This window comes from Salvelinus alpinus, chromosome 31 (assembly GCF_045679555.1).
Source record: "Salvelinus alpinus chromosome 31, SLU_Salpinus.1, whole genome shotgun sequence".
NCBI classification, from domain to species: Eukaryota; Metazoa; Chordata; class Actinopteri; order Salmoniformes; family Salmonidae; genus Salvelinus; species Salvelinus alpinus.
The window spans coordinates 35,994,099-36,006,598 of record NC_092116.1 but is presented as its reverse complement, the minus strand read 5'-3'; the positions used below and the strand labels follow the sequence as shown (position 1 = coordinate 36,006,598).

The window sequence follows — 12,500 nt, the reverse complement described above, 5'->3', positions numbered from 1 at the left end:
CAGAAGGAGTATAATCTTCTGTTGAAGCCATTCTGTTGTTGATTTACTTCTGTGTTTTGGGTCGTTGTCCTGTTGCATCACTCAACTTCTGTTGAGCTTCAATTGGCGGACAGATAGCCTTTCATTTTCCTGCTAAATGTCTTGTAAACTTGGGAATTCATTTTCTGTCGATGATAGCAAGCTGTCCAGGCCCTGAGGCAGCAAAGCAGCCCCAAACCATGATGCTCCCCCCACCATAGTTTACAGTTAGGATGGAAGGCAAGCGTCCCGGAGTCGCTTCTTCCCTGTTGACGTTGAGACTGGTGTTTTGCGGGTACACAGCGTTGTACGAGATTCCATTCAAAATCAGCCGTTTCCAGCTACACTAGTCATTTACAATATTAACAATGTCTACACTGTATTTCTGATTCAATTTGGTGTTATTTTAAATGGACAAAAAAATAGCTTTTCTTTCAAAAACAAGGATATTTATAAGTGACCCTAAACTTTTGAAAGGTAGTGCTTGTTGACGAGGGTGGGTCTTAAGCTGCATCCCTGTCTCACACCACGGCCCTGTCTCACCCCACGGTCCTGTCTCACCCCACGGTCCTGTCTCACCCCACGGCCCTGTCTCACCCCACGGTCCTGTCTCACCCCACGGTCCTGTCTCACCCCACGGTCCTGTCTCACCCCACGGTCCTGTCTCACCCCACGGCCCTGTCTCACCCCACGGTCCTGTCTCACCCCACGGTCCTGTCTCACCCCACGGTCCTATGGAAAGTAATGTGTGTTTTAACCACAGACTTGTTGTTTGTGTACATGGATTTTATAATGTCGTATATTTCCCCCCCAACACCACTTTCCATCAATTTGTATAGTAGACCCTCATGCCAAATTGAGTCAAAGGCTTTTTTGAAATCAACAAAGCATGAGAAGACTTTGCCTTTGTTTCGGTCTGTTTGTATGTCAATCCGCGTGTGCAGGGTGAATACGTGGTCTGTCGTACGATAATTTGGTAAAAAGCCAATTTGACATTTGCTCAGTACATTGTTTTCACTAAGGAAATGTACAAGTCTGCTGTTAATGCAGAGGATTTTCCCAAGGTTGCTGTTGATGCATATCCCACGGTAGTTATTGGGGTTAGGGTTGGATACAGCCCTCTTTTTTTAAACTAGGCAAGAACAAATTCTCATTTACAACGACGGCCTACTCCGGCCAAACCCAGACGACGCTGGGCCAATTGTGCGCCGCCCTATGGGACTCCCAATCACAGCCAGATGTGATACAGCCTGGATTTTAACCAGGTACTGCAGTGATGCCTCTTTTAGTTGTCATCATCATTCTCACCTTAGTAAACTCAGTCAGTTTCTCTCTCAGACAGCCTTGGCTTTTCCAGAGCTATTATACTGCCTTATCAAAAGACTACTGAAAACACACACACACACACACACACACACACACACACACGCGCGCGCACACGCGCACACGCACACACGCGCACACACGCACACACACACACACACACACACACACACACACGCACACACACACACACACACACACACACACACACACACACACACGCACACGCACACGCACACGCACACACACACACACGAGAGAGAGCATGTTTCCAGTTTGATTTTAATTCTTCATCTCTTTCCTCTCCTCCCCTCTAGTAGTGCCAAGATGGCCAGTACCATGGGGGAGGGTAGTGTCAAGATGGCCAGTCCCAAGGGGGAGGGTAGTGCCAAGATGGCCAGTCCCAAGGGGGAGGGTAGTGCCAAGATGGCCAGTACCATGGGGGAGGGTAGTGTCAAGATGGCCAGTCCCAAGGGGGAGGGTAGTGCCAAGATGGCCAGTCCCAAGGGGGAGGGTAGTGTCAAGATGGCCAGTACCAGGGGGGAGGGTAGTGCCAAGATGGCCAGTCCCAGGGGGGAAGGTAGTGCCAAGATGGCCAGTCCCAGGGGGGAGGGTAGTGCCAAGATGGCCAGTCCCAGGGGGGAGGGTAGTGCCAAGATGGCCAGTACCAGGGGGGAGGGTAGTGCCAAGATGGCCAGTCCCAGGGGGGAGGGTAGTGCCAAGATGGCCAAGTCCTAGGGGGGAGGGTAGTGCCAAGATGGCCAGTCCCAGGGGGGAGGGTAGTGCCAAGATGGCCAAGTCCCAGGGAGGAGGGTAGTGCCAAGATGGCCAAGTCCCAGGGAGGAGGGTAGTGCCAAGATGGCCAAGTCCCAGGGAGGAGGGTAGTGCCAAGATGGCCAAGTCCCAGGGAGGAGGGTAGTGCCAAGATGGCCAGTCCCAGGGGGGAGGGTAGTGCCAAGATGGCCAAGTCCCAGGGAGGAGGGTAGTGCCAAGATGGCCAAGTCCCAGGGAGGAGGGTAGTGCCAAGATGGCCAAGTCCCAGGGAGGAGGGTAGTGCCAAGATGGCCAAGTCCCAGGGAGGAGGGTAGTGCCAAGATGGCCAAGTCACAGTGGGAGGGTAGTGCCAAGATTGCCAAGTCCCAGGGGGGAGGGTAGTGCCAAGATGGCCAAGTCCTAGGGGGGAGGGTAGTGCCAAGATGGCCAAATCACAGGGGGGAGGGTAGTGCCAAGATGGCCAAGTCCCAGGGGGGAGGGTAGTGCCAAGATGGCCAATCAGAGCTTATTGTTACTGTTGATTTTAATACAGACATGCTACTTTTAAAAGGTCTTAAGATTTTTATTTATTTAAAAATTTGCTTTATACCAGCTGATTAATGAGCCTAGCACGGTCTGTCCTTCTACCCAAACCATCATTGACCATCTTCTACCCAAACCATCATTGACCTTGTGTTGGTGTCGGATAGATCAAGGGGTTGTTAACTATGGGCTCAGTGATCATTCCATCATGTTCTGAAGTAGGAAGGTTCAGAAAACAGTTTTTAATGATCATAACTTCATAAAAGATTAGGTCTATGAAGAATTATAGTGCAGATATTTTTGTTAATTGTCTGAGCAAATTAGACCGGTCTGCTGTATTGAAATGCAGTGAAGTGGAGAATGGGGCCATTTTAAACCATTGTTTTTACTCGCTGTAGATAAGCAGGCTCCAGTGAAACAGGTTAGAATTAAGAAAAGAACAGAGCCATGGATAAATGATAACATTTTAAAAGGCAATTAAGCGTAGAAATGAACGCTTTCTAGAGTTTAGGAAATCCAGGGCAGATGCTATATTTATGGACTATAAGAAGTGAAGAAACGAGGTCAACAGGATCATACAGAAGGTCGAGAAGGAATATTTCAATTACAAAATAGTTGCAAATAGAAACAATCTGAGTGAATGATGGAAGTGTCTGAAGCTGTTAGGTAACAGTAACAGAATAAAGACCAACGCTCTCAATCTCAGCTTGGACATTGGAGGAAAGGATACATCAGACAAGACCATGGTTGCAAACAGTCTGAATAGCAATTTATAGCTAATACATTAGTTAGCAAGTTATCTTGTCAATCAGGTTGCTATGGGGTAGAATCAAGTCCAGCAGTTTTACTCAACAGCAGGGGATTCAAGTAGATTATTTTTCATTTGAAAAAGGTGTCTGAGTCAATTGTGAGAGGCTGAAAGAACTTGACCGTTCCATAGCAACTGGCCTTGACAACATTCCTGCCAGAGTTCTAAGAGATGCTGCTGTAGTTACTACCCCCTGTGTAACTCACATTGTGAATCTGTCTATTGAACTAGGGTGGTTTCCCAGTCAACTAAACCTTACAAGGGTCATTCCTTTATATAAAAAAAAGGGAATAAGTTAGATCACGGAAACTATCGTCCTGTCTCAATCCTGTGTTGCTTTATCGAAAGTCATGGAAAAGATTATGTTCAAGCAGATTGACAGTTACATTTCCTTACATAACCTATTCCATGAGCTAAAATCTGGCTTCATGAAATCCCATTCCACTGACACCTGCTATATCTGACTGACCACGTCAGGAAGGAAGTAGACGGAGGGACATTTTGTCATATGGTTATGTTAGATCTCCAAAAGACGTTTGAAAACAATGAATCATGAGATTCTGTTAATCAAACTAAGAGCCATGAGCTTTAACAACTTAGCAGTAAAATGGGGTCAGCTCTTACCTGCAAGGAAGAAAGAAGATGGTGGATGTGGATGGGACCTTGTCTAAACCTAAAATCTTGAACTGTGGGGTACCCCAAGGGAGTGTGCTGGGTCCACTTTTATTTCTATTTTATATAAATGATTTGAAATCTGCCTCTACATGTGACCTTTTCCTCTATGCAGATGATTCTGCACTGTGTGGTTTCCCACAAAAGACAACAATGTGGTTGAGAAAGCCCTCAGTGCTGATCTTCTGAATGTCAGTAAATGGCTAAAGGACAATAAGCTGTCACTTCACCTTGGAAAAACATAGTTCATCTTGTTCGGGTCCAAAGTGAAACTGAGGAAATTCCCAGAATTTTAAGGTGGTAGTAGGTGACATAGTAGTCGTAGCAAAAGACTCTGTTAAGTATCTTGGATGTTAAGTATCTTGGATGTTAAATATTTTGGATGTTAAGTATCTTGGATGTTAAGTATCTTGGATGTTAAGTATCTTGGATGTTAAATATCTTGGATGTTAAGTATCTTGGATGTTAAATATCTTGGATGTTAAATATCTTGGATGTTATCTTGGATGTTAAGTACCTTGGATATTAAGTATCTTGGATGTTAAGTATCTTGGATGTTAAGTATCTTGGATGTTATCTTGGATGTTAAGTATCTTGGATGTTATCTTGGATGTTAAGTATCTTGGATGTTATCTTGGATGTTAAGTATCTTTGATGTTAAGTATCTTGGATGTTAAGTATCTTGGATGTTATCTTGGATGTTAAGTATCTTGGATGTTAAGTATCTTGGATGTTAAATATCTTGGATGTTAAATATCTTGGATGTTAAATATCTTGGATGTTAAATATCTTGGATGCTAAGTATCTTGGATGTTAAGTATCTTGGATGTTAAGTATCTTGGGTGTTAAATATCTTGGATGTTAAGTATCTTGGTTGTTAAGTATCTTGGATGTTAAATATCTTGGATGTTTAGTATCTTGGATGTGTGCGAGATAACCATCTGACAGGGAGAGCACGGCACAAAAACGTTATCTCCAAAGAGAACCATAAAATTAGGTTCCCGGGCAAGAACCTCCAAAGATCTGGATAAGAATACAATGGGGACATTGAGGAGGGGCTCTTGTTCAGTGCCACTTCGACTATGCATGCTCTTCCTGGTACAATAGTGCCTCCAAGATATAAAACAAATTAAATTGCAGACATCTCAGAACAAATTAGTCAGGATTATTCTTCAACTTCCAGCAGTTACGCATCTCGGCTATTTCCCCACGTTGAAAGCCTTTAGACGGCTTAAAGTGGAGAAGAGAGTCTTATGCATCTCAGCTATTTCCCCACGTTGAAAACCTTTAGACGGCTTAAAGTGGAGAAGAGAGTCTTATGCATCTCAGCTATTTCCCCACGTTGAAAACCTTTAGACGGCTTAAAGTGGAGAAGAGAGTCTTATGCATCTCAGCTATTTCCCCACGTTGAAAACCTTTAGACGGCTTAAAGTGGAGAAGAGAGTCGCTCAGATATAAGTGTGTCTTGTACATCAGATTGCCCACAGTATGGTCCCTAGGTACTTACGTAACTATTTCAACTTAGTCCGTGATGACTATTCCACTAGAAGGAGTCAAACGGTCGCTGTTCCGTTCAGATTTGAAAGTGGTATGGGGGGGAAGGGGGGGGGGGAGAAACGTTGTTTTTTTTAATACTCGGCTGCCATTTTTTTGTGGAATAATCTTCCAAACAATTTGAAACGTATAACCTCCATAGGTAGTTTCAAGTACTCACTGGGGGAAAAAATTACTAAATAGTAGCATGTCTTAAAAGGGATAATCACCCATAGCCCATCTGTTATTCAGCATGATCACCTGTAACCCATCTGTTATTCAGCATTATCACCTGTAACCCATCTGTTATTCAGCATGATCACCTGTAACCCATCTGTTATTCAGCATGATCACCTGTAGCCCATCTGTTATTCAGCATGATCACCTGTAACCCATCTGTTATTCAGCATGATCACCTGTAACCCATCTGTTATTCAGCATGATCACCTGTAACCCATCTGTTATTCAGCATGATCACCTGTAGCCCATCTGTTATTCAGCATGATCACCAGTAGCCCATCTGTTATTCAGCATGATCACCTGTAACCCATCTGTTATTCAGCATGATCACCTGTAACCCATCTGTTATTCAGCATGATCACCTGTAACCCATCTGTTATTCAGCATGATCACCTGTAACCCATCTGTTATTCAGCATGATCACCTGTAGCCCATCTGTTATTCAGCATGATCACCAGTAACCCATCTGTTATTCAGCATGATCACCAGTAACCCATCTGTTATTCAGCATGAAAACCTGTAACCCATCTGTTATTCAGCATGATCACCTGTAACCCATCTGTTATTCAGCATGATCACCTGTAACCCATCTGTTATTCAGCATGATCACCTGTAACCCATCTGTTATTCAGCATGATCACCAGTAACCCATCTGTTATTCAGCATGATCACCAGTAACCCATCTGTTATTCAGCATGATCACCTGTAACCCATCTGTTATTCAGCATGATCACCTGTAACCCATCTGTTATTCAGCATGATCACCTGTAACCCATCTGTTATTCAGCATGATCACCTGTAACCCATCTGTTATTCAGCATGATCACCTGTAACCCATCTGTTATTCAGCATGATCACCTGTAACCCATCTGTTATTCAGCATGATCACCTAGTAACCCATCTGTTATTCAGCATGATCACCAGTAACCCATCTGTTATTCAGCATGATCACCTGTAACCCATCTGTTATTCAGCATGATCACCTGTAACCCATCTGTTATTCAGCATGATCACCTGTAACCCATCTGTTATTCAGCATGATCACCTGTAACCCATCTGTTATTCAGCATGATCACTAGTAACCCATCTGTTATTCAGCATGATCACCTGTAACCCATCTGTTATTCAGCATGATCACCTGTAACCCATCTGTTATTCAGCATGATCACCTGTAACCCATCTGTTATTCAGCATGATCACCTGTAACCCATCTGTTATTCAGCATGATCACCTGTAACCCATCTGTTATTCAGCATGATCACCTGTAACCCATCTGTTATTCAGCATGATCACCTGTAACCCATCTGTTATTCAGCATGATCACCAGTAACCCATCTGTTACTCAGCATGATCACCTGTAACCCATCTGTTATTCAGCATGATCACCAGTAACCCATCTGTTACTCAGCATGATCACCTGTAACCCATCTGTTACTCAGCATGATCACCTGTAACCCATCTGTTACTCAGCATGATCACCTGTAACCCATCTGTTATTCAGCATGATCACCTGTAACCCATCTGTTATTCAGCATTATCACCTGTAACCCATCTGTTATTCAGCATGATCACCTGTAACCCATCTGTTACTCAGCATGATCACCTGTAACCCATCTGTTACTCAGCATGATCACCTGTAACCCATCCGTTATTCAACATGGTAAGATTAAAGTAGGTGACGGAGAGGGAAATGCCCGGCATATGGTCTGTCTTTTGGTGTTTGTTGTTGATTATATTGTGATTGTCTTGTGTGTATAATATATATATTATGGATGGATTGTTTGTATATTAAGGGTATGTGAGACAAGGAAGATGTAATAGTCCATAGTTGTTTATTAGGAAAGGAAAATTGTTTTAAATTATCGGATGTTGTGAAACAAACAATTGTATGTGGAGGCGTCACCAGCTGGAGCGCCCTTATGGATCAATCAATCAATCAATCAATCAATCAATCAATCAATCGTGTGTTAATGTGTGTTAATGTGTGTTAATATGTGTGTTCATGTGTGTTCATGTGTGTGTTTATGTGTGTTAATATGGTCATTAATACTGTATGTATGTGTGTGTGTGTGTGTGTGTGTGTGTGTGTGTGTGTGTGTGTGTGTGTGTGTGTGTGTGTGTGTGTGTGTGTGTGTGTGTGTGTGTGTGTGTGTGTGTGTGTGTGTGTGTGTGTGTGTGTGTGTGTGTGTGTGTTGTCATACCACGTTCAGTAGGGTTGAATCCACACAGGTCACAGATACACCTGACCCATGTGTTCATGTCCTCCTCACTGTCAGCCACCAGGTAGAATACCCTCTCCACTGTCCGCACGTCAAACACATAGCTACTGTCCAAATCCTTTTTATTAAAGGTTAGGCCTGCATCCACCTAGGAGAGACAGAGAGAGAAGAGACAGAGAGAGAAGAGAGAGAGAGAGAGAATAGAGAGAGAATAGAGAAGAGAGTAAAGACAGAGAGAAGAGAGAGAGAGAGAGAGAAAGAGAGAGAGAGAGGAGACAGAGAGTGAGAGAGAAGAGACAGAGAGAAGAGAGTAAAGACAGAGAGAAGAGAGAGAGAGAGAGGAGAGAGAGAGAGGAGAGAGAGAAGAGAGAGAGAGAGAGATTTTACATCAGAGATGATAGTGATTTGGATCAGGATAGTAGGTTAGTGGAGTTTCCTTTTGTTATGTTGTAATTTGTAACGACCTTGGTAGTGGGTGGGGTTGTTCTCTCATTAATTATAAACCGGGTGGTTCACACCCTGAATCCTGATTGGCTGAAAGCTGTGGTATATCAGACCGTATACCACGGGTATGACAAAACAAATACTATTTACTATTCTAATTCTGTCGGTAACCAGTTTATAACAGCAATAAGGCACCTCAGGAATTTGCGGCATATGGCCAATATACCACGGCTAAGGGCTGTTCTTAGGCCCGACGCAACGCGGAGTATACAGCCTGTTCACAGAGGCTCATGTTGATGATGTGTACAGTACAGTATAGTGTATTACCTGTTCACAGAGGCTCATGTTGATGATGCGTACAGTACAGTATAGTGTAGTACCTGTTCACAGAGGCTCATGTTGATGATGTGTACAGTACAGTATAGTGTATTACCTGTTCACACAGGCTCATGTTGATGATGCGTACAGTACATTATAGTACCTGTTCACACAGGCTCATGTTGATGATGCGTACAGTACAGTATAGTGTATTACCTGTTCACACAGGCTCATGTTGATGATGCGTACAGTACAGTATAGTGTATTACCTGTTCACAGAGGCTCATGTTGATGATGCGTACAGTACAGTATAGTGTAGTACCTGTTCACAGAGGCTCATGTTGATGATGCGTTCAGTACAGTATAGTGTATTACCTGTTCACAGAGGCTCATGTTGATGATGCGTACAGTACAGTATAGTGTATTACCTGTTCACAGAGGCTCATGTTGATGATGCGTACAGTAAAGTATAGTGTAGTACCTGTTCACAGAGGCTCATGTTGATGATGCGTACAGTACAGAATAGTGTATTACCTGTTCACAGAGGCTCATGTTGATGATGCGTACAGTACAGTATAGTGTATTACCTGTTCACAGAGGCTCATGTTGATGATGCGTACAGTACAGTATAGTGTATTACCTGTTCACAGAGGCTCATGTTGATGATGCGTACAGTACAGTATAGTGTAGTACCTGTTCATAGAGGCTCATGTTGATGATGCGTACAGTACAGTATAGTGTAGTACCTGTTCACAGAGGCTCATGTTGATGATGCGTACAGTACAGTATAGTGTAGTACCTGTTCACAGAGGCTCATGTTGATGATGCGTACAGTACAGTATAGTGTATTACCTGTTCACAGAGGCTCATGTTGATGATGCGTACAGTACAGTATAGTGTAGTACCTGTTCATAGAGGCTCATGTTGATGATGCGTACAGTACAGTATAGTGTAGTACCTGTTCACAGAGGCTCATGTTGATGATGCGTACAGTATAGTATAGTGTAGTACCTGTTCACAGAGGCTCATGTTGATGATGCGTACAGTACAGTATAGTGTAGTACCTGTTCACAGAGGCTCATGTTGATGATGCGTATGGGTTTGCGCGCGTGGTCATGTTTGTAGTATTCTAGAACGTCAGGGTCTCCGGTCAGTCGACCACTCCTCAGAACAAACCAACGCCTCTTCCACGCCTAGAGAGGAGGGACGGGAGAGAAAGAGAGTGAGGGGAGGAGGAGAGAGAGGGGGAGAGGAGGGAGGAGAGAGAGGGGGAGAGGAGGGAGGGAAGAGGAGGGAGGAGGGAGGAGGGAGGATAGAGGGGTAGAGGGAGGGGGAGAGGAGGGGGGAGAGAGAGGGGGAGAGGAGGGGCGAGAGAGAGGGGGAGAGGAGGGAGGAGAGAGAGGGGGAGAGGAAGGAGGGGAGAGGAGGGAGGAGAGAGAGGGGGAGAGGAGGGAGGAAAGAGGGGGGAGAGGAGGGAGGAGAGAGATAGAAAAGCGAGAGATGTCAGATTAAGACTGTCACTGCAACGTCCACAGCTAAACACATTTTAATACTTTGGTCTTTTTTCAATCTTAATGAAATGACTCATGAACCGTCAGAAAACGTCGAGTCTAGATGACATCTCTCAATCCGACTAAAATCAACTATCTTTGTCTCTCTTGCTGTAACTTGAGTTGCACAAATATAATCTCATAAAAAGCCTTTTCACAATGGTAACTCTATTACACACACACACACACACACACACACACGCAAACACGCACGCACGCACGCACGCACGCACGCACGCACGCACACACACACACACACACACACACACACACACACACACACACACACACACACACACACACACACACACACACATTTCTAGGTCCTTTAGAGCTGGTGTTGCCTCACGCCAGGCATTGTGGGTATGGGTCGACCCCATCTCCCATGAACATTCCATACGATTACATATTTCACCCATGATTCAATAGTCAGTGGAAAACCAAGACTTAGTGCGGTGTGTGTGTGTGTGTGTGTGTGCGTGTGTGCGTGTGCGTGTGTGTGTGTGTGTGTGTGTGTGTGTGTGTGTGTGTGTGTGTGTGTGTGTGCGTGCGTGTGTGTGTGTGTGTGTGTTTGTGTGTGTGTGTGTCTGTTTGTGTGTGTGAGTAGGAGTGTGTGATTTATTGACACTTCAGTCATTTGTACGTGAGAAGCACAGCATGCCATGGTACAGCATGACACACTCACACATACATACCTACATACACACACACACACACACACCACTGGGGGCGAGCGTCCAGCCCTAGAGAACATTTACGCCAGGCCGATGTCTGAGGAAGGCCTGGAAGACTGTCAAGGACTCTGAGTCAAAACACATTTTAAAACTTAGCCCGAGCCACAGACTGTTTACTTTGTTACCATCTGGCAAATGGTTTCGCAGCACCGGGTCTTCTACCAACAGGCCATCAGACCGTTGGAAACCTAGCTACCTAAGGTGGTTAGCTACCTAACCACCTTAGGGACTATTACTATGCTACTACTGTATTCTACCACCACCAGGTATTACTATGCTACTACTGTATTCTACCACCACCAGGTATTACTACGCTACTACTGTATTCTACCACCGCCAGGTATTACTATGCTACTACTGTATTCTACCACCGCCAGGTATTACTATGCTACTACTGTATTCTACCACCGCCAGGTATTACTACGCTACTACTGTATTCTACCACCGCCAGGTATTACTACGCTACTACTGTATTCTACCACCGCCAGGTATTACTATGCTACTACTGTATTCTACCACCACCAGGTATTACTATGCTACTACTGTATTCTACCACCGCCAGGTATTACTATGCTACTACTGTATTCTACCACCACCAGGTATTACTACGCTACTACTGTATTCTACCACCACCAGGTATTACTACGCTACTACTGTATTCTACCACCACCAGGTATTACTACGCTACTACTGTATTCTACCACCACCAGGTATTACTATGCTACTACTGTATTCTACCACCACCAGGTATTACTACGCTACTACTGTATTCTACCACCGCCAGGTATTACTATGCTACTACTGTATTCTACCACCACCAGGTATTACTACGCTACTACTGTATTCTACCACCACCAGGTATTACTACGCTACTACTGTATTCTACCACCACCAGGTATTACTATGCTACTACTGTATTCTACCACCACCAGGTATTACTATGCTACTACTGTATTCTACCACCACCAGGTATTACTATGCTACTACTGTATTCTACCACCACCAGGTATTACTATGCTACTACTGTATTCTACCACCACCAGGTATTACTATGCTACTACTGTATTCTACCACCACCAGGTATTACTACGCTACTACTGTATTCTACCACCACCAGGTATTACTACGCTACTACTGTATTCTACCACCGCCAGGTATTACTACGCTACTACTGTATTCTACCACCACCAGGTATTACTACGCTACTACTGTATTCTACCACCACCAGGTATTACTATGCTACTACTGTATTCTACCACCACCAGGTATTACTACGCTACTACTGTATTCTACCACCACCAGGTATTACCATGCTACTACTGTATTCTACCACCACCAGGTATTA

The 12,500-nt window shown here is 44.4% G+C and overlaps 1 protein-coding gene across 2 annotated transcripts in view; it reads right to left on the bottom strand.

Moving 5' to 3' along the window:
- The window catches only part of LOC139561299 (GRB2-associated-binding protein 1-like), a 58,129-nt gene that overhangs the window by 28,953 nt on the left and 16,676 nt on the right, over window positions 1-12,500 (bottom strand). For both annotated transcript variants that reach the window (XM_071378299.1, XM_071378300.1), the window contains exons 2-3: window positions 9,936-10,064; window positions 8,092-8,257 (exon numbers count right to left, since the gene is read on the bottom strand). In XM_071378299.1, coding sequence (XP_071234400.1) covers window positions 8,092-8,257; window positions 9,936-10,064 — 295 coding nt within the window. The remainder of the gene's footprint in view (window positions 1-8,091; window positions 8,258-9,935; window positions 10,065-12,500) is intronic.